The 21,751-nt window shown below is 47.6% G+C and overlaps 1 protein-coding gene across 2 annotated transcripts in view; it reads left to right on the top strand.

The window, feature by feature from the left end:
* PLCB2 (phospholipase C beta 2) overlaps positions 1-21,751 on the top strand; it is a 35,991-nt gene that overhangs the window by 2,452 nt on the left and 11,788 nt on the right. For both annotated transcript variants that reach the window (XM_056494108.1, XM_056494107.1), the window contains exons 2-18: positions 1,622-1,699; positions 3,192-3,260; positions 10,322-10,462; positions 11,104-11,183; positions 11,475-11,528; positions 13,547-13,622; positions 13,987-14,087; positions 14,378-14,544; positions 14,733-14,879; positions 15,135-15,292; positions 17,145-17,227; positions 17,600-17,684; positions 18,806-18,977; positions 19,735-19,832; positions 20,538-20,634; positions 20,752-20,836; positions 21,117-21,241. In XM_056494108.1, the coding sequence (XP_056350083.1) occupies positions 1,622-1,699; positions 3,192-3,260; positions 10,322-10,462; positions 11,104-11,183; positions 11,475-11,528; positions 13,547-13,622; positions 13,987-14,087; positions 14,378-14,544; positions 14,733-14,879; positions 15,135-15,292; positions 17,145-17,227; positions 17,600-17,684; positions 18,806-18,977; positions 19,735-19,832; positions 20,538-20,634; positions 20,752-20,836; positions 21,117-21,241 (1,816 nt within the window). The remainder of the gene's footprint in view (positions 1-1,621; positions 1,700-3,191; positions 3,261-10,321; positions 10,463-11,103; positions 11,184-11,474; positions 11,529-13,546; positions 13,623-13,986; positions 14,088-14,377; positions 14,545-14,732; positions 14,880-15,134; positions 15,293-17,144; positions 17,228-17,599; positions 17,685-18,805; positions 18,978-19,734; positions 19,833-20,537; positions 20,635-20,751; positions 20,837-21,116; positions 21,242-21,751) is intronic.

The raw sequence follows: 21,751 nt of genomic DNA, 5'->3' as shown, positions 1-21,751 counted from the left end.
TCCAGCAAAAAAACAAACCTACACTTTATCTACAGAGCCCTCACCTTGTCCAGCTTTGGTAAGGCACTGTCTAGAGGAGAGAGCAATGGATCCCTGACAGGCAGGACTGTTCTGATCTGTCCCATGGAGTTAGTTGCAGGACCTCGAGGTAAGGAGCAGCTCTGTGGTTCTTTGTTCAGCATGCAGCAAGCTGGGGCTCCTAAGAAGACTGAGGTGAAGTCTTACTATGCAGGTGGTAGCTGAGTGAAAGAACCAGCTGGGAGCCCTGTCAGGGCACAAGGCAGTACCTGACCTCTTGAACGGGACAGATGGGTGTGGGTTTGGCACTCTGCTGCCTCTGAGTCCTCATAGCAGAGTTAAAACTGTTCCTGTCTCTGAAAGATTATGGATTACAGGATTTTAGCAGACAGTGTTTGCTTTTTGCCCCACAGAGTGAGAAGCAGCCGTTTGGCTGCCAGACCATCTTCTGTAGGATTGCCCGTTTCCTTTGCTGCCAGGAGCTGCCCCACTGGAGAGGCTGCCTGCACCCCCAGGCAGGCCTGGCCCTGCCCAGGAGCCTGGCTGGCAGCAGCTTCCTTGCAGCCTTAGCTTGCCCTCCAGAAAGCTGCTTTGTGGGAGATAAGGGTAATCTAGGACATGGCACAATACTCTGTGGTGGTACTGTGGGGCCTGTTCTGCTCTCCATGGCCACGTGTGCAGGGAGCCAACCAAGAGCTCTGGGAACATGGACTGGTGCTGGTCAGGCTGGCACTGGCCCTGGCACAGCAGGAGGAAGACAGGAGGCAGTAACGGGACCACATAGGATGTGGTGTTTACACTTACAGTTTACTGTAAATATTGTGTATGGAAATGGAGGTCCCTGAAAATACAGATACACTCTAGAGTGAAGTATGGGTTGAGTACCAAGCTGAAGAATCTGAGGCCAAGAGACAAGTACAACTTCCAGATTTCATTACTGGTTTCCTATTAGCAGTGATGTGTTTCAGCTTCCTGAATTGAATGTGGAGCCTTCCCAGAAATGGCTGTGTGGGGTTCAGGATCAGCCCCAAATACTTTCTGATTGCAGCCTGTGGTGTGGGTGTCTACACAGCTGCTTCTTTTGATGGTCAGTGTAGAGACAGTCTGTGGAGTTTCAGAATCCCCATCTAAAACAGCATAATGATGCTGCATTGATGCATCCCCTCCTTGAAGCCTTCCTGGCTAGTGCCCAGATAATCTGCATGAACACCTGGATGGGAGATGCCATGGATGAGTGCTTTCTCTGCTTGGCCTGGGTTAGTACTGAGCTTGTAGAATGAAGCAGGTCAAAGAAGACTTTTCAAATGAAACACTGAATTGAATCTCCAGATATTTTTTTCTCTCAGCTCTTTGTGTAGAAAGCTCCAAGAGAGCTGTTCTTGTTAAAAGTACAGGTTAGGTGAGACTCAGGGTTCAGCTTCCAGAGCCTCCCAGTGTCACTGTGGAGATGTCCTAAAATCCTTGGGCTTTCATAAATTTCATAAATGCCAGAGGGTGTTCACCTGCCTGGGTCTGTATTTGAACTGGGAACCTCGTGTCCCAGGATGTTTTCTCCAAGTCACTCAAGGTGCCAACATTCTTTCTTTTGTTGTCTTTTTGTCAGGAAACATCAAATGCTTCTCCTGTGATTCTCCGAGTGGATCCCCAGGGCTTTTACGTGTACTGGACCTATCAGAGCACGGTGAGTGCTGAGTCTGCCCAGCTCGGGCTCCAACCAGCCAGGTCAGGTTTGTGTGAGATGCCAACACTGCAAGTGCTCGAATCCTGCACTTGGGAGCAAACTGCCACACTCATCCCTCTTAGCAGGGACACCCCACCATGGAGTGGGAGCTGGTCAGTGGCAGGCTGGTCTTCACAGCGCCAGGAAAGTGCAGGAATTGAAGGTGTGAGTGTGGCCTTTCACACTTTCACCTTTTTTGACTCCTGCAAAGCTCATTACATGTCCTTCAAAGGACTTCATGGAGAACAGTTGTGCTGATATCCCTATCACCCAGCAAGATACAGGATTCTCCTAATCTATACAGTGGGGTCATTAACTGACCCATTGGGGTTTTAGACATTTTAATTACAAAGTAGTGACCATAGTGATGTAGGGCCTACATGGAGTCTGGAGAGCAACTTGTGCTCAAGGTGATGTTTGTAGGCTGCTGGAGGAGAGGGAGAAGCAACACATGGAGGAAAGAGAATTCAGTTCCTCACTGATGAGTAGCATCAAGTCATGGAGAGGGAGGTGGAAGGCTGGGCTTACTTCTGCTTTCCCGAGCGGGCTGTGGTTCAGCTCGACTTCCTCCGCCTGACCTAGATGCCATGGCAGAGTCAGACAGTCCTGCACAGGCCCTGGCCAGGGACCTGCTGGGTCTGGGTGAGCTTTGTGTCCAGTGCCAACTGAGACCAGGTGCTGCCACAGCCACATCCCCTGAGAACAGTGTCACCACACTGGGGACTGTCACACCCCTTGATGTCTCTGTCACTCCCGTTCTACTTTCAAGGTCCACTCAGGCAGTAGAATTTCTGCTCTAAGGGTTCCAGCAGGAAGAAGTGGAGCACAAAGTGAGGCAAGGGGAGCTGGTGTCACCGTGGAAAGGGAGGTACTTCATTGGGATACCTGAGAAAGGGGCTGGGGGAAGGAATCATAGCTGCCACAAGGAAACCCAGACTGGAAGGGGTCTCGCATTCCTGGAAAATGCTGTTGATTAGCAGCTGAAGTACACTGAACTGCTTTTGCACTAAGGATTCAGAAAGGAGTGGGATTGGGAGTAGAATTACTTCCCACTTAACAATAAAATGGGGATGCAGCCAGAAGACATGGCATCCACATTGTCCTGTACTGTGATCCTGGAAAATAATATTATCTGCTGCAACAAGTATAATTTGTTCTCCAGACCCATGGTGAGAAGAAAAATTAGTAACAGAGGAAGGAAATTCAGGTTGGATATTAAAAGAACAAACAAGACAGCAAGCCAGTAGTGAGGACGTGGAAGGACTTCCTGGAGAAGGCTGTGCAGTGTCCTCTGTGGGAATGGCTTCCCTCCCTGCCTTGTTCCTGTTAGGAGAGCTCTTCCACAGGAAAAGACACAAGCCAACCTGATTTACAGCTTCTGGGAGCTCTGTCATGGAGTGCTTTCCTTCCTCCTTTGTCTTTCCTCATTTTCTTTGTCCTTATTCTGTTGTAGGAGAGGGAAATTCTGGATATTACCAGCATCCGAGACACCCGAGCAGGGCGATTTGCCAAAATGCCCAAGGTGAGTCCACAGCTTTTTTGTGTCCAGTGTTTCAATGGAAAGACAGGGCTGTCTGTGGTTTTGGTGGCTCAGGCAGTTTGTCCTGGATTTCTGTAAGAAGGTAGAGAGGATCTCATCTCCTTATATCACAGCTATATAAATACAGAAAAGCCATCTTGACTCTGGTCCCTGACCTCCCTGGGACCCTCTGTGCACCCAAAAGCAGCATTTCCAGACTATGGTGGATGGGCTCATTGGAAGGAGTATGTCAGAAAGCCAGGAAAACCAATTCCCCTTCCAATGCTGGAGACTCTGATGCTCCTGCATTGAGTCTCTAGAGCTGCTCTTGTGTAGTTACAATGCCATTCCAACAGTGTGTGCTGGGGTTTTTCTCTTCAAAGGGAAGAAAATGCATTCTTAGAAAAATTAGTTTCTTTTTCTTTTTCCCTGTATATATTTACATTTGCATGTGATCAGGGCTTTGTTCTAAATTTGTTATAACTGAAGCTTCTTGAAGCCCTTGCTAGGACTTTGTTTCTGGGACTTTTTTTGTTTAACTTCTCCATGTATGGAAAAGGCAAGCAGAAAACTGCAGTAAATTTCAAAGGTGGAAAAGGGACCAAAGAAGTAAAGCTGATGGATCATGTGGTGACATAGGTGACTTTCTTAGGCAAAAGGGAAAGGTTTTGCAATATCTCCTGAGCCTCAAGCAGCCTTTTGCATAAGTTGTGTGGATGTTTTCTCAATCTGCTCTGAAAGTTTCTATTCAGGGCTCCCCAAGACTAATATTTCTCAAAATACCATAAAAAGGTGGGTGCTAAAAGCACAGGAGAGCTCAAGAACATTCTTAAAAATCATATTTCCTTCAGAGAAAACTGTCTTTCTCCTTAGAAATTCACAAGAATGGAACACACTTCAGTTTTCAATGAGCCTAAAACTCATGTTTTGTGGGAATTGTACTTAAAAAATGTTTTTGGAGGTTGGATTTTCATTTGAGGGAATAAAATATTTGGGGCTGTTCAAGTTGGTGCTGCCCTCCAGATGGGGCACACTAAGGAGGAGGTTGACTTAAAGGAGAGGTATGAGATACTCTTTTCTAGAGTGTTAAACTTTGAGGAATGACCTGTTGGCAAAATTAATTGATGTTTGATATAGATGATAAATTGCTGGGGGAAGTACTGAGGCCATGACTGGATGTTCTGATAGTAACAGGAGGCTGGAGAAACATGTCCTAGATTTCAGGAATTAGTTAAGGAAGACAAATTGGAGAGTACCAGGAGAAGACAATTTGCCAATGGTACAGAGTTATTTGGGGCAATAAAATCAGGCTGGCTTGTAGGAAGACCTTGAATTGCTGATTGACTGCATGATTTAATGAGTGATAAATTTTATACAGATAAAAATCAAGCAATGCACACGGAAAAAATCCCTCATCCTTCTGTAATAACAGCCCCTAAGTTGACTGCTGTTACACCCACGATGTTTTCTGAGTATGGTAAAATATCAATGTAGTGTTCAGCAGTATTTGCCCCCTAAAAGTAAATTCTGTGTTAGGAATTGTAAGGAAATCATTAGGAAGTCATGCTATTGTGTACATCCCAATTGGATCCATATTTATGTGCAGTTTTAGTGTACTCTCAAATTAGGTGAGAACTGGAAGAGTTATGAAAGAGCAGCAGGATTAACAAAGGAATGAAGTGGCTGCTGGGGGCAGAGCATCTGAGTAGGATGGACTGGCAGAAGGAGTAGGATGAATGGGATGTGGAGTGCTGCACTATTAGGAGTTGAATGGAGAAGGGGAGCAGTTACTCAGGGTTTCTTCCAGTGCAGGATGCACCATATAAGGTGGAATTTTCCAGAGGCAGGAGTGACACAAGCAGGAGGTGCTGCTGCTGCTGTCCCACCTCATATCACCATGCCATGAGTGATGCTTCTTGCACAGTCATGGAAATGTGAGTATAAAATGTCAGTACAAGAAGGAAATGCCCTTAGAGGGTTATTAAATGTGAGATAATGCCTCTGGGTTAGGAAGCTGCTGAATCCTAAATTGCTGGGAGCTGCAGGAATGTGTCAGGGAAGTGCCAGTGTGTTTGCCCTGTTCCAGCACTTTTCCCTAGGCACCTGGGTGGAGCTGCTCTGTTCTGGCTGTTGTAATAGGCCAGGGATGGGATTTTTTAGTCCTGGGAACTGGCTGCAGAAGAACAACAAAGTGAAGGTCAAGCACTGACTGATTTATTAAGTATTCTCGGTGGGCAGAAGTAATGCACTTGATGACAGCCTTTGCTGTGAAAATCCCAAGTGCTTTTTGAATTCTGAATTTTACAGAGACTCATTTGAAATAAGTCCCTTTTTTGTTTCAGGGAGTTTTCTGGAATTCTGTGATAACATGTAGTAAAATGCACTAGACTGGCTGCATATCCACCTTTTCCTTGTGGCTCTTGGGAGGTCTTGTGTGGGCACTGAAGAGATGTTGAACCAAGATGTGCCATCTGGTTCTGGAAAATTCTGGCTTATATGTAACTCTGCTATCCTTGATGCCTCTGGCTTAAAGCCCTTGGGGGTCGTGTTCATTTGGCTTTCCTGAGAACAGAAGCTCACAAAGGAATGCAGAAATCAGGGAAAAATTCTTCACATGAACCACCACACCCTCCACACGGGGCAGTTATGTCTGGGGCGTTGTTACAAAAGGCATTAATATAAAAAACTGGTGAAGCAAATGAAAATCTGTTTCGAGGTAGAAGAATGAACATGGGTGCTGTTCTGCCCTGTTACAAAATAGTGGCTTGTAATGGCTGTGGAGTAGAACAGTTGGAATAAATACAAAGAGTTACTTGTTTCACTGCCTGAAGGTGAAGAAGAAATGAAATGGGCCATCAGCCTTATTTAGGACAAGGAGAGCAGGATCACAGCTGTAGGAAGAGCTGTGGATGGCAATAAAAGGAGCATCCTTTCCCCTTCTCTGCAAGTGATGCCGCAGTCAATCTGCAGTTGCTGCGAGGCAAAACTTATGGCCTGGTTTTCCTGCTGGATTGTGACTGAAGAAATTCCAGAGGAAGTAGAGTGCTGTGTGGAGAACATCTGTGCTGCTGCTTCCCACAGCAGGGGGCTGTGCAGGTTTGGGCTGTGGCTTAAGGATGTAACCTGCCCTGAGTTTTCCAGTCCCAGGGCACTGATAAGTCTCCCCGGGAGGGGGTGTGGCTCACTGTCGATGCTGGGAGTTCCCTGCTTTCAGTAGCACTTTCCCATCACTGCAGGGCAGGAGGTTTGGGGTTTTTCTGTGTAACCTCTACAGCAAGAAGAGTAACACCAAAGCAGCCACGTGAAAAACCACTTGAGGAGGGACCTGCGGCCGTGCGCAGCCAGCACGGGTCACAGCTGGGACCCCATCCGTGCTTAGGGATGGTTAGGGAGCGTGGAAAGGGACACACCAAGGGCTGCCAGCCATAGGAGCCGCCTCCAAATGGAAATGGGCCTCGCCTGCCGTCCCCAGCCCTGGTCTCACCACCGAGCAGGATCCTGCCCGCCCCTCCTGCGCAGGGCTCCCCTGCTCACCCGCCCTGCGGGGCTCTTTGAGAGCGGCTTCGAGTTTCTGCCGTGACTTTTCTTCGCGGAATTTTTTCTTTTTTTTTTTTTTTTTTGAGATGGGGCAGAGCGAACTTTGGCGTGTGTTCAAGAGTAATAAAGATAAGAATGAGCAGCGCCTTTGAACAGCAAGGAGACAAGATTAAAAAGCTATTGACTGTAGTTCAGCAGTGTGCCGATACAGATCAGGCTGTTACTTACAATCAGGCCTGTGTTTTCATTTCTGTAATGAGGAACAATAAGGGCCCCACGTTTCTGGGGCTTTTTGTGGTTTCTTTTTTTAAGGCACCAAGGCCTCAGAATGCTGACAGAGAATATAAGAATAATTAAGGCCAAAATACACAATGTTTTAGGCCAGACTTCTAGGCTGTTGGCTGTGTCTTGGGGTTTGTTTAGATGTTTCAGGAGGCATTGGCTTTGAGACAGGCATATCTTTTAATAAAACCAGAAGTTGTTCTTTCTTATTGTCATTATTATAAACCAGCTTCATCCTCTGTCCACATTCTGTTGATGTTGAACCTGGAGATATAGCGTGAACTGCACATTGTACAGGGATAAAATGATACCAAGGCATTTCACTCATTGTGTTTTGAGAAGATAAAGTTGAAGCCAATGGGAACGTTCAGGATCCATGCAGGACAATCACAGTGCCCTCGGAGCTGAACTGTTGCTGTGAGCCACAGGTTGTAAACACTGTGGGTGGTCAGTGGGACTGCAGCAGCACAGGGGATCAGCAGCTCTGGCATTGGGATTCAGCAACTTGTGAGCCCAGGATGAAGCTGAACTGAGTCTAATTCCAGCCCTCCAACTGGAGAGCAGTCATATGGAGAGACCAATCTGTGAGTGTGCAAGAGAAAGGCAGGGGCAAGCCTGTGTCTGGCAAAGGATTTATAAATGGTGGAGCAGGAGCTGAGCAGGGAAATGGGCACGTGTGAGTGATGGCCTTTGTCATGCCAGGTCCTCCTGCTTCTGCCATCATTGTGCAGTGAGCTCTGGGGCTACACATTCTCCTCTATGTCCCTGCTGCACTGCAGAACACCTCGGGCTATATTCTGTGCCTGGGAATCTGAGCTGCTGCATTTTCCAGTTCCTTTAGGTATGACACTGAGAGCGGAGAGTGCTTCACTGTGGATTTTTGTCTGCCTGTGTCCCTGAGATGCTTGGCACAGGGACAGGCTGCCCCCCCCCCCCCCCCATTCTGCAGCCATTATCTCCAGCATGGAGCAGCTAAGGGGGACAGGAGTGTTGCCTTCAGAGTCAAAGGCATTGGAAAGATCTTGGGGCTTCCTTTTACCCTTCTGGCAACCAAACAAGCCCTCTCTTCTCCAAAAGAGAAGATTTGTTGTCCTAGTGCCCACAAGACACAGCTCTGTAAGGGCACAGTGACACAGCAGGTCCTGCTGTCAGTTGGCTCTGCCCTCTTTCAAGCAGAGAAAGGACCATCCCTCTCTCTTCTGTGTCTGTCCCTGTCTTTGTTTATATTTGCATGCGAATTTGTTTCTCTCTGGACTATGGATCTCTGTACAGCTGAAGATTTTAGGGAAATCAGGAGGGTGGGATGTGAAATATCAGCTGACTCCATACTTCAGCCACCCTGCTAGTAGGTTGTTTTGTGCTTGTCTGGGTTTTTTAAGGGGATTTGCTAAGAGTGTTTCCCTTCTGATTTGCATGGCTAATATGTGTGTCCTGCTTTTCATGCAGCAATTCCTATTTTTCCTTTATGGCTACCTGCATGCAAGGTGACAGTGAGTAATCCCAGAGTGAAGCTGTGGGACAAGGCACTCAAGGAGTGCAGGTTGTGAAAGAGCCATGATGTGGCATCAGGTTCAGAGCTCCTGCACAGTCTCTGGTCCTCTCTCCGCATCTTCATTAGGTGTTGGATGCATCACCACCTGGATAAGGGCAAAAGGGCTCGGCTTGCAGGGGACATGACCTGGACAGAGAGCTCTGGAGAGAGACAGGTGACAAATGTCTACTAGAGAGCAGCCTGCGGAGGAGGAAGGGCTGGGAGGGGCCCGGGTAATAAATACAGGAAATGAGTTCAGCACAACCACAAGTTCACTATTGTTTGGGCTCCTCTCCTGTACAGCCCTGGAGCTGAACAAATGCATTTGTAAGATGAAGTTAAGTTTGGAGTTAAAACCCCAACACGTTGCCGCTGGCACTGGAAAGTTGAGCTCTGACAAAGAGTTGCCACGAGTGTGGGAAGGAGATGTGAGTGTTTGGTGGTGCTCAGCTCTGCAAAGGAGAATGGCTCACAAAGCAAGAAGGAGCCATTTTAGAAATTCCCTTGTAGAAAATAGGCAAATCATATTCCTGCCCTTCCCTCTTTCCAAATGCTCTGGGATTAAAGGGATTTCAGAGTTCCCCCCTCAGAGAGATGCTTTTCCAGAATAAGAGACAGCAGTCAGATGATCCTGAGTTACAATCCAGCCCATCCTGTTTTTCTAGATGCCTGTTTACTACAGATGTGTCAAAATTGCAAATGCTTCAGATATTAGGAAATTGAAATTAAAAAAAATCTGCAGTTCCTTACAAAATGTGTATACAGCTTTGTGTGTGTCGTGGTACAGACTGAAACCTGAAGGTGCACTCAGGTTCCAGCTCCAGTTTCACTTTCAAGTCTGACCTGCTCTAACAACCCCAGATTGTGGATTTTGCCATGTTTCTAAAGGAGCAGGTGCTCTGACAGTTCCCTGTTTGCTTGGACAGGGATTTGTCCTGCACTTCAGATAATGTATCACTGGGCTTTATTCTAAGAATGGAAATTTTATCTTCCCTTTATAAACATCAGTAAAACTCTGGGATACCTTGGATACCTTGGCTTAGTGACACCATGCATAGGAATGCAGAAAAGGCTGAATAATTTAAAGGATTCTATAAATACTTTTATATGGTGCTGCAATGCAAGTACCACTAATCGGATGAGCCTTACACTTAACAAAACAAGTCTCTGGTGAGCCATTGCTGTGGGGTACTGGAATTGCTGTGGAAAAAATCACTACTAGCAACTGACAGCAGCAGAAAATGTGGCTTGGAGGGGAAGAACCCAACTCTGAGGTGACAGGGGGGCCCAAAAAACATCTTTCTTGTGGAGAGAGGTTTCACGGAAGGGTGTCACACTAACACATGTTTTAGTGTGTGTGTTTTGATAAAATCAACTGATTACACACCTCTGGCACAAGCAGGCCAAACCTTCCCCTCTTGTTTGCAAGTTTCAGAAGAAATTTCTTTAAGAGCAGTCTCCAGCTTTGACTTTTTAGACTTGTGCAGGGGTGTTAGTTATGGTGGTTTGTCCCATGGAGGATCCAGTAATGCTGACTCCAGAATAAAGATAAAAAATAAGGAAAGACAAGGAAAGGAACATTGCACTAAGCAATTTTGCAACCCATGAGATGCTTTCTGTGAATTTGGGCCAATGTATGTATTGGTATCTGGGTTTTTTTGGGTAGTTTTCCCCCATTCTCCAGTTACTCCCATCTGTTCTGTTTCTTTTGCAGTCCCTGAAGCTCCGAGAGGTTTTTAATTTGGATCACCCTTACAGCACCTTCCTGTTGAAGACCCTGACAATTGTATCTGGCCCTGACATGGTTGACCTCACTTTCCATAACTTTGTGTCCTACAAGGAGAATATTTGTAAGGTATTGGGGCCTGAGATCATGGAAGTACAGGGCACCACTAAGGATTGGGGCATTCAGCAGGGAGCAGGAAAGGAGAGAGGAAGAAAGGACCCTGAGCCCTTTCAGCATTACTGACAAAGTTATAAACAAGCAGGTTTATGTTCCAGTCAGGTGTGGTATCTCTGTTCTTAAAGCTCCTGCCTTGCATGGAAAAGGACCAGTAGAAGACTAGTCCTTTTGTCTTTCATGTGTTTTGTATGGATGAGTAGGCAGCTGAGAAGTGGAAAAGTTTCAGCTCCTAGTGTTCATAGGTAGAGTCAAGCCCAGAAGTATCACATAAGGTAAGGGGTGACAGTCTTAAACTGGAGGAAGGCAGATTTTGATTGGATGTGAGAAGAATTTCTTCCCTGTGAGAGTAGGGGGGCCCTGGCACAGGTTGCCCAGAGAAACTGTGGCTGTCCCATTCCTGGAAGTGTTCAAGGTTGTGTTGGAGGGGCTTGGAGCAACCTGGGATGCTGGAAGGTGTCCCTGGCCATGGCAGGAGGTGGGACTGGATGGGCTTTAAGGTCCCTTCCAACCCAAACCATTCCAGGATTCTATGCCCTTTCTATGTTTGCTGTGTATTTCTTGGAGCTGTTGTATTTCTGTGCTGTCTGTTCCAGGACTGGGCTGAGGATATTATGGCCATTGCCCGGAATCCCCTCACGTACAACGCTCCCCGCTACACCTTCCTAGAGAAAATGTAAGTCCTGTCTGAGAAACCTTTTTCTCTGAAACATGCATGTCCTGCCTTTCTGACAGTACTGGGAAAAAAAAAAAAAAAAGGCTTCTAAGCATCCAGGTCCCTTGGCAGACTCCAGATCAAGGCCTGGGTCATGCCAAGGTTAAGCTGATGGTCTGTAGGACCCTGATTTTCAGTTCACTGTTAGATCGTTTTCCCAATTGTATGGTTTTTTCCTTTCTTCTCACTTAGTAGGGTCTCTAAAGATTGTACAAATGCATTTTTGTAATCTTGTTTGGGTTTTTTTCACAGTCTAGTGAAGCTGAAGTTGCAACTGAATGAAGAGGGAAAGATTCCTGTCCGGAAGTGAGTGTGGATATTTCTTTAATTGTGTGTTCAATCAGACTACAGGCAGAGCAAGTGGTGAGAGGATGGTTGCTCACTGGCTTCAGCTGTCTGCTCTTCCTGTACCTAAGAGGCAGAGAACTTCCCCTCTGTGTCCATGGAAGTGCTTTTGCTGCACCTAGGTAGCACATAGTTTGTCTGGAAAGGAGACTGAGGCCTTCATCCACAGCAATAAATGGCTTAAATAGCCATAGATATCACTTCCTGGCTGCTGCCAAGAAAAAATCAGCAAAACAAAGCAACTCTGGTAAAATTCTGATCACAAATTATTTTGCAAACCTGTGCTGAAGGGTGGAAGAGGTATAGGATTGTTTCCCTACATTGTAAGGATTTAAGTTCTCCATTTGGAGAGCTTTTTGCTGGACTCCCCAGCTCACCTGCAGCAGGGCTCCCTTGCTTTTCTTGTCTCCTCTCTCCCCATGTGACCGCTTCCCCCATCCCTCAGCCTTTGCTCTGGATGTGCGTGAGAGCAAAGCAGCCCCTGGACCAATGTTAGTGCTGGTTTAGGAGCAGAACAGATGGAGATTTGTCCTTCCCTGTCCCCAGCTTGGCCTTGTGCATCAGGTAGGGCTCCCATTAGAATGGGAAGCAAAGCACAGCCTGTTCCTTCTCCCCTGCACTATGTGGCATGAATCTGGAATTTATTTTGTGCCATTCAGTGTCTTCCCAAGTAAAATCGCTCCAGGCTTGTCCTGTGGTTCCTGTGTTGATTTAGCTCGTAGAATGACAAAAGGCAGCACTGCCATGTTGAATTCCCTTTTGGGTCCATAAATTACCTTTTGTTTTAAGAATAAGGAGCTGCAGACAGCGTATTTGGGAAGTTTTGAACAACTCTGCCCTAGGTCTGTGCTGTGTTACAGCATCACAAGAGGTGAGCACTAATTGCCCCAAATAAACACAAGACCCCGGGGTGTATTGTAAGGCAGAGCTGTGCTGGATTAGGGCTGTGCTGACTAAATGGGCTCCTGGAGGGCTGAGCTGTATTCTACACTAAACATTTTTTGTTATTTGTTTTCTAAACCACCAACCAGCAGAATTTCATTGTCAGAAACCAGAATATTCATCAAAGGGCTGTTAAAAATGTGTAGGTCTGTAATGAATAACACACTAGGGAAGAGTGCTTTGAATTAATCTTTAAAATGCAAGCAAGGTAGTGTTGCTGCAGGGAGAAACCAGCTTATTCTTCTGAAACAAGCTAGAAAAAATCTCTGATACAGGATGTACCTCTCCTCAGTGCCCATTTCTTGCAGAATGGCAAGAAATGCAGACCATTAAATAGTCCAGATTAAGAACAAGGTTTATAAAAATACTCAGTATCTTCAGGTGCAGGTAAATGTAAGGCTTTCAAAACTCCTGAAAATTCCGAAAATTCCAAGAGCATTTGCCTGTCCTTTAAATATGCAAATCCCTTTGGAATCATACCAAGGCTGCTGCAGTTTTGCCTTGCAAAGGGCAAGGTTTGCATGAGCTGCTGCAGCCCCCGCCAGGCACTCCCACCTGGCAGCACAGGGCACTCCTTGTTCCCCTGTTTGCTGTGAGCACCTGTGATTCCAGGAGCTTAACAGAACTGAGGCTGGATTTATCTGTGGAGGAGACCATGGTGCTGTAGACAGAGTTGTTCTAAAAGGAGGGAAAATTCAGTTGTTGTTACTTCTCCACAGTACCATAGTAAGCACTTCCAAGAGGGGCAGAAAAGGACAAGAGAGGGATTTTGAGTGACAGAGCTCTTACAGAGTCCATGGCAGAAATACAGAACTTCTGCTTTAAATCAGCAGTCAAAAAAATCCTGTGTAGGTTTATCAAACTCAGTCCCTCAGTAACTCCCTTGGAGAAACACTGTCTGTCTTTGCTGGTTCATGCTTGCAGTTATCTTGCCTTTCTCCCTTGCTGTGCATCTGGAGTGTCCTGCACTGCCTACAGCTCCAGCCCCCCGACCTCTCTCCTGCTCCATGCTGATGTTTGTTTGCCTGTCTGGTCAGTATTTTTCAGATGTTCCCTGCAGACAAGAAGAGGGTGGAAGAAGCATTAAGTGCTTGTCATCTGCCAAATGGCAAGGTAAAGGTTTCTCTGGATATCCAGAAGTCTCGTCAGCTTGAGAAGGATCTTTTTCCCTGCCCTGACTGGGATGCTCTTGGTTGTGAAAAAACATCAGCCAAGATGCTCGTAGTTGCTTACCTTACCCTACCACTGCCAGGCCTTAACTCCAGCCTGCTGGCATCAGTTCTTACTGATGTAGCACTTCCAGTAACACTTGTGCCTCCAGCACTTGCACTGTGTGGCACAAGGAGCAGCAACACCAAGCCAGATGCTCTAGTAATTTACTGGGGTTGTCACAACCAAGTGCTGAGCTGTGGGTGTTCATGACAGGTAAGAGTGGTCAGGGGTTTGTGGTCCTGACACATCTTCATCGTGTTCTCAGAATGATGCCATCAACCCCGAGGATTTCCCCGAGCCGGTTTACAAGACGTTCCTCATGAATCTGTGTCCACGGCCAGAGATTGATGAGATATTTACTTCACAGTAAGTTTCACTCTTGCCACAGCCCAGAACTTGGTCTCTTGGCAAAAGATAGACAGGAAGGAGGGGATTTAATGTTCTGTGGTTTAACTGGCCGTAAGCCTTAGAAGGGCAGGATCCCAGGTCACTTAATGCCTTCATTCACAGCCTGAATAAAAAGGATGAGACTTCACTGTGCTATAGGGCCCAGGGGAAGGATCAACCTGAGGAAAGATCAACCTCTCCTCTGTGAAAAGCTTTCTGAGGTAGTTCCCAGGCCTTACCTCTGCCCCTCTGTGGTTCTCTCACTGCAGCCATCTAAAAGCAAAGCCTTACATGACCAAAGAGCACCTGGCAAAGTTCATCAACAAGAAGCAGCGTGACACCCGCCTCAATGACATCCTCTTCCCACCAGCCAAACCTGAGCAGGTGCAGAGCCTGATAGAGAAGTATGAGCCCAGCGGGTTTAACATCCAGAGAGGTGAGTCTTGTTCAGCCCTAAGCTTTTGCTATAGAGGTGGGATGAAAGAGCAGAAGATCTTGTGCCCTCTGCCATCCTGCTTCCCAGGGGAGCAGTCAGCCTGATTCCTACAACTAATTCTCTTTCCACTTCCAAAGAGGTGCTAGAACCATATTTGGCAACCATTAACTGCTCTGTTTGCCATGCAGGGCAGCTGTCTCCGGAGGGGATGGTCTGGTTCCTGTGTGGCCCCGAGAACAACCTGATAGTGCTGGACAAGCTGATGCTGTACCAGGACATGACGCAGCCGCTCTCGCACTACTACATCAATTCCTCACACAACACCTATCTCACAGGTACAGCAGTGCCAGGCAGGCACGCCCAGGACTGGGTGGGGACACATCAGCAGGACAAATGTGTGTGCCCTGGGGGTTTTGAGGGCCGGGCTGGCTCTGAATGCTGTGTGACATGATGCAGTGTCACCCTGCAACTGAAAACATCTTGTCAGTCTGCTGCGTCCACCTGCTGAAGGTTGGCAGAGATTCCTGTTGCCCCTGTGTGTGCAGGGGCTGTCCCATGTGAGCAGCTAACACTGAGCCTCTGTCCTGCAGCTGGGCAGTTTTCTGGGATGTCCTCTCCCGAAATGTACCGCCAGACGCTGCTGGCCGGCTGCCGCTGCGTGGAGCTGGACTGCTGGAAGGGCCGGCCCCCGGACGAGGAGCCCATCATCACCCACGGCTTCACCATGACAACTGAAATCCTCTTCAAGGTAGGGAAGAGCTTTCCCCATGGATGCTTTCCCCTGGCTGCTTTTAGACTGATTGCTAAGGGAGCCAGATGGCTGAGGGCAAAGATGTTTGAGAGGAAAAGATTGATGGCGAGGTGACAAGTGAATGAATGTGTGGGTAGAAGGAAAAGTGAACAGATAAGCACTAGGTTGGAGTTTGTGCATTTTTGGAATGGGAGGAGTAGCAGAGAGGTTGATAGCTGGATGAAGATGGATGGATAAATGAGGGAAATGTGGGAAGTCAGGTGGAAGCCATGGGAAGATGGCTGAGCAGAGGTGTGTGTGTACACAGGACTGTGTCGCAGGATGGATGCACAGAACGTGACGTGAGACCAGTGGATTTATAGATAGAGGCACATCAGAGGAGAAAGCAGGATGGCTTTTAGAAAACACAGTTAAAATGAGTTTATCTTCTGGTCTGCAGCAGGTTTCTATGGCTGACAGCCTCAAATGGAGGCTTTTGAAAGAGCAGGGTTCAATTCCTTTCTAATGACCTGAGTGTTGGAATGTGTTTTGTGGAGCAGCTGGCTTCCCTGAGGATTCAGCTCCCAGGCTTTGGAAGCACAGCACAAAGCCAGGCAGTACAGGGCATTTATCTACAGCTTGCAAGTTACAAATAAAGGCATCACACTGACATTTTTTTCTGCACTCCTTTCCACAGCTGCTGCCAACAGGTAGAGGTGCTTTAGATGTTTTTTTTTTTTGTCAGCTCTTTATTTTTCTTCTGTATCTTCCCCCTAATTCCCACACTTCGCTATTAAAATATTTATGTGTGAGGGGGAAAAACCAACAAACCAAACCAGTCCTTAAGGTCAGAGATATTGTCATCCTCAGACTCAGTAATTTCCAAAGCCCTGTGGTATCACTTTTGCTTTTTGCACAGCAGTTCACTGCAGATAGAACAGCAATAATGGCATTTGTAGCTGCTGCAATTGCAGAGTTCTGCTGAAGCCTGGGACCACTCCTCAAGGAAATTATAACCTGCTAACACAGCATGTGCTGGGTTTTGGTTTTACATAACACAAAGTCCTTCCTTCCACTACAATTCCTGTGGCCTTTTAGTAGCATTGTCTGAGGCTTCTCTTCAGAGCCTTGAGGCTTCTGTGACAGACTCCCAGCAGTCCATGGAGGAGCAGCTGTGGCAGCCTCCCTCCATGCTAAGGTCATGGCTGATCCAGGATTTGGGATGATCAGGGGACTGTGATTGCAAAGGAGCAAATGGCACTTCTTTACCAATTAGCAGGACCAGAAGGGAAAATAGTGGAAAGTTTGTGGCAGTTTAACAGGGGCTTGGGGAAAATATTATTTTTTCTTACATCATTAATGCTGAGAAGGTTTCCATGGTATTTGCATTTGAAATGTCAGCACAGCTGGTGACTGAACACTCCAGCTCTCTCTGCTGCCAGGCAAAAGGATTTTATAAGCAGCAGAAATGATAGAAAATTGGGCAGGTTCAGAGGTAAGTATGGATAGTTTGCAGTGGTTTGATCTGGTGCTGCACACACTTTTCTGTGCCAGTTTAAGGTGCTTGGGGCAGGGGTTTGTCATTCCGGCCAGACACTCTCACGTGCAGCAAAACCAAAAACTCACCTTCTTGCATCTTCAGCTTTGTTTTTGTACAAGCTGTTGAGTTTAGCTCAGCACGGATCCTCTGGAGCTGGAAATCCGGGCAGGTGTGAAAAAGATGACACTTCTCACCCTCTTACTCGGAGAAGTTTAGTGACTTTGAAAGGAGCTCCTGAGACACAATTTTGGAGTCTGTTCAGTGTGAGGTCAGCTGTGTGTCTGTTATAATGAGTGCTGAGCTTCTCTCTGACCATGGCCTCTCCTTCAGGATGCCATCGAGGCCATTGCAGAAAGTGCTTTTAAAACATCTCCGTACCCTGTGATCCTGTCCTTCGAGAACCATGTGGACTCGTGAGTATTTGGTGACTGGGAGAATTGTCTGCTGTGTCCAGAGCAGAAAATACACAGGCAAGGGCTGGTGGGTTTTAAGCAAGCTGAGCTGAGCTGAAGTGGAGAATTAATTGAGGTTCCTGAAGCAACTGAAGATGGGTGAGAGCTGAAAGATGAGCCTTAGCCTGCAGAGTGGGGTGATCACAGTTGTGCAGCATTTTACCTTAGGTTTGCAGCGTATGAACATGGGAGTTGGCTTGCAAATGGAACCTTAGCATCTGCACAGATGAGGTGATTTTCTGGGTAGAGGACATGGGTGTCAATTTTTTGTTCATGCCAGACTCTGGATTCAAACATTTGCTTTCCTCTTCATTCCTGCCTGATCTCATCTAGGCCCAAGCAGCAGGCAAAGATGGCCGAGTACTGCCGAACCATTTTTGGAGACATGCTGCTGACAGAGCCACTGGAGAAATACCCGGTACAAGGGACTGGGGCATGAGGCCTTTTTGGAAAGCTTGGTGCTGGGAGGTGCCACAACAGACACAATGCCATAGACATGGATCCTGGGTCATAGGGATGGGTGGAAGACTGTCACAGAGGTTTTCTTGTTTAGCACTCTATCACCTGAGGGGCTCTGGGCACTGAGCTCTGCATGGCCAGGATTACCAAGGGTACCAGGTGTGTTCTGTTCACAGCACTGGTCCAGCTCTGTCTGCCAGCACTTGGAAACAGGAGCAAAGGCCTAATCCCGCTCCTAGCCTGGAAATATTCCCTTCCAGGCACAGGTGGGCAGGTCAATGTCATGTGCTTGGAATAACTCCCAAGGAAAGGAAAGCTCCCCATCTGCTTGACCCCAGTCTTCATCTTACCTGTACAACAGGTATTTCTGTGGGCCCAGTGACACCTTTGGTGCCACAACTGCCCTGCCAGGGGACATGGTTTTAAACTCCTGAGCTGGACCTGTGTTCCATGGGGCACGAGGCAGGTCCTTGGGGTGCACAGAGGAGGGGCAGTGAGGCACTGGCCCAAGCATCTGTTTGAAAGCACTGACACCCAATGAAGAGCTGGAAAGAAGCAGTGAGGCAGCAGCAGCTATCCACTGTCCAGCCCCATGTCCAGGCAATAGGAACAGAGGGATGGGCGGGGGAACAGTTCAAGAGATCAGCTAAGCTATTAACAGGCCTTTGCTGTCTGTGCAGTCTGTCAGTGTCCTTGTCTTGAGCCACCTCCTCTGGGATCTTTTTTAAATCTGCTGCAGGCAGTGTTTAAATCTGGCCTGAGTACTGATGAGGAACTGAGGATCTGGGATATGATGAGAGAAGTAGGTGGAATGGGAAGCCAGAGGTATGCAGATGCCTTCAGGCCATGTAGGTGTTTTTTTAGCAGGATGGGAGGCTAGGCAGCCTGGCAGAGCCTGAGAGATGCAAAATGCTGGTCTGAAACCACAGGTGAAATATTAGGAAAAATCTGCATTAATCTGGGATATGCTGGCAGATGGAGGAAATTAGGAGTATAGTGGGTGAGAGATGTGTCTGTGTAGTGGCAGGGGGACAGGAGAGGTGAGTGTTTGAATTCTGTGATGAAGTTTATCTGTTGCAGCTGAAGCCAGGAGTTCCTCTGCCAAGTCCTAAGGATCTCTTAAGGAAAATCTTGATTAAAAACAAAAAGAACCAATCTATGTCTGGGAAGAGGCAGAGCTCTTTGAAGAAAGGGAAGAACATGGAACCAGAAACCACTGAGCAGCCAACCTCTGTGGATGCTGAAGATACTGGTATGTCTGAAGGGAAGGGGGACTAATAAAAGCGATAGGCAAAGCCTTGTAAATCACCAATACAAGCTCAGGGCAAGCCAGCACTAGTCATTAAATCAGTTAGCCCAAGCAGCAGCAGAAAACTGCAAGAGAAATTAAATCTTCAGAATACTTTGAACACTTTGTCCAACCAAAAGGGATGATCATTTACAACCTGCCCATCATCCCTTACTGATCCACTGATATATTCTGGCTTTTGGGTTGAGGGAAGGGGAACAATTTGTTACTGCTTGTGCCTCTCTGATAACCACAAATTCACCACAGCCTAGTTCTTTACCATGAGAGTCTTGGAGGTTCATAAAACCTTCAACCCCTCTCTCCTCCCTTCCAGTCACCTCTTGGGCTTGAGGCCCCTGTGGTAGAACAGTCCCTGTCAGGGTAAGAGCACATGAAGTCATGTGAGGACAAGGTGAGCACCACTGCAGAACACCTGAAATGGGCATTTATTCCCACAAATATGTGTGACTTTGGAGGGAGAACAACCCAGTGATTCCTGGGTGTGAGGGGAGCCTTCAGCAGGAATGGTTTGGTCTGTTGTGTGTGCTGGTCCTCAGTGTACCAGTTAATATTTGGATTTGGCCAATAAAATTGCAGGATTCTTCCCCTTGGTGTTCCAGCATTACTTGGTGGTGAGGTTTGGCAGAGCCCTTCACTGCCAGCAGCCTGCAGGGTCCTGTCTGTGTCCTCCTGATCCACTGATGAGGGTTTGTGTGCTTAGTCTGGGCAGGTGATGTGGCTGAAGAGGAGCCAGAGGAAGAGGATGACCAGCTCAGAAACCTGGATGAAGAGGAAATTAAAAAGATGCAGTCAGATGAGGTGCTGTCACTGTTGGTTCTTTGCCTTTTCTGTTTGGATTTTTGCTGGCTTCCATTTTTCTCTGGGGCCTTACCCTGTTTAATAGAGATGAACCCAAAGTGCAAAGGGGAATGAACCTGTCGGGAGCTTTCCCCCCCCCATACAAGAAGACTTTTGCAGGAGAAACTGAAGAAGAGAAATTTTATTGCAAGTATAAAGAATGTGGCATAGGAGCTACTGCTGACTCTGTATGATTTGGAGATAACTGTTTGCCTTGGGGGGTGTTGGAGAGGCTTAGCCTTGGCCTGAGAAGTTGTTACTGAAAGTGCTGTTACTGAAGGGGGAGGGAGGAGATCAGCATTCCCTTGAATAAAAGATCTATTTGTCACTTCCATCTCCCTGGTATCTTTGGAAAGGAGGAAAACCAATATCCACAGTTTGTCCTTTGTCCCAGACTCCATGTTCTGAGGGGTCAGAGAGGTCCTGGGCTTTGTACATCCTCCCCAGAACCTCTCCATGTACCTTGATTTCATTTATGTCCAGACACCTGGAGATTCTGTGCCCCTGGCCACAATGGGGCTGTAGGGCTGGGAAGTCAGAGAAACTGGAGCACTCTGGTCAGGGCACACACACACCAGAGCTCTGACTGGGAGGTCCCAGTGCAGTTTGTCTCATCTCCAGGGAAGGTCTCTTCATCTGTTTGCTTTTGGATTGTTTTCTGCTCAGGGCACGGCTGGCCTGGAAGTGACGGCCTACGAGGAGATGTCCAGCCTGGTTAACTACATACAGCCCATCAAATTCAACTCCTTCGAGGTCTCTGCCAGTAAGTCAGGCTCAGTCCCTTTGGGATCCAGGCCAAGTCCTTCCTGGCTCTGTCAGTCCCCCATGCAGAACAGGGACGGGGCGTGCCTGGTTCCTAAATGCAATCTCCTGTTCCTAGAGAAGAACCGGAGTTACGTCATCTCTTCCTTCACCGAGATGAAGGCTGGCGATCTACTCAGCAAGTTCCCTATGCAGTTTGTAGAGTATCCTTTTGGTCACCCTTTTCCAGTGCCATTCCCAAGCCTGGAGTGTCAGGGAGATTCTTGACAGGATTCATCCTGCTATAGCCAATGTCAAGAATGCCAGATGCTTGTCCTTAAGTGAAAAGTGTATGGACAAGGAGCCTGAGCCTCTCTGGGGTCTTGTCTGGAAGGCTCTGAGCATTTGGTAGCAGAGCTCCAACAGTTTTTATAATGGGAATATGTGGGCTGGCCCCAGGGCACAACAGGAGCGCTCTGGACTTGTTTCCTATAGAGCCTGTAGATACAACAAGTGGCAGATGAGCCGCGTTTACCCCAAAGGCACCCGGATGGACTCCTCCAATTACCAGCCCCAGATGTTCTGGAATGTCGGCTGTCAGATGGTGGCACTCAACTTCCAGACCATGGGTGAGTGTTGGGGTGTGCTTCAGCCTCTGAGCGGGTCAGGTCAGGTGCTGCTGGTCCCCATCTCTTCCTTTCCTGCCATTTCCCTGGTTATTATTCCATGTGTTCTTTTCCCAAAGTGCTGTTCTCCTGTGATTTGATCTCCCACAGACTAACAGCACTTTTCCATGCCCAGACCTGGCATACTCACACGTGGACTGCTGTCACCCTGTGTCTGGGCACTGTCCCTGGCTGTCCTGTTCCACAATGTCACACGTAATTGTGTCCATGAGGGCACCTGCAGCTCCCATCCCCCAAGTTGCTGCCCTCTACAAGGCAGAGGCAGAGCTCCATCTGGCCACAGCACTGACCTGTCTGTGCCATTATTTCCAGGGCCTTGACCCAACCAGCAAGGAAGGGCCTTTCCTTACTGCACAACCAGCATAAGAAGGAAAGAAAAGCTTATCCCTCTTCCTTCCTCAGAGGGCTGTGCTATGTATAGAGCTTAGGAGACAAAAGGGAGCAAGTGCAAGG

Source organism: Oenanthe melanoleuca, chromosome 5 (genome assembly GCF_029582105.1).
Source record: "Oenanthe melanoleuca isolate GR-GAL-2019-014 chromosome 5, OMel1.0, whole genome shotgun sequence".
Taxonomy (NCBI): Eukaryota; Metazoa; Chordata; class Aves; order Passeriformes; family Muscicapidae; genus Oenanthe; species Oenanthe melanoleuca.
This window is presented reverse-complemented; position numbering and strand designations above follow the sequence as displayed.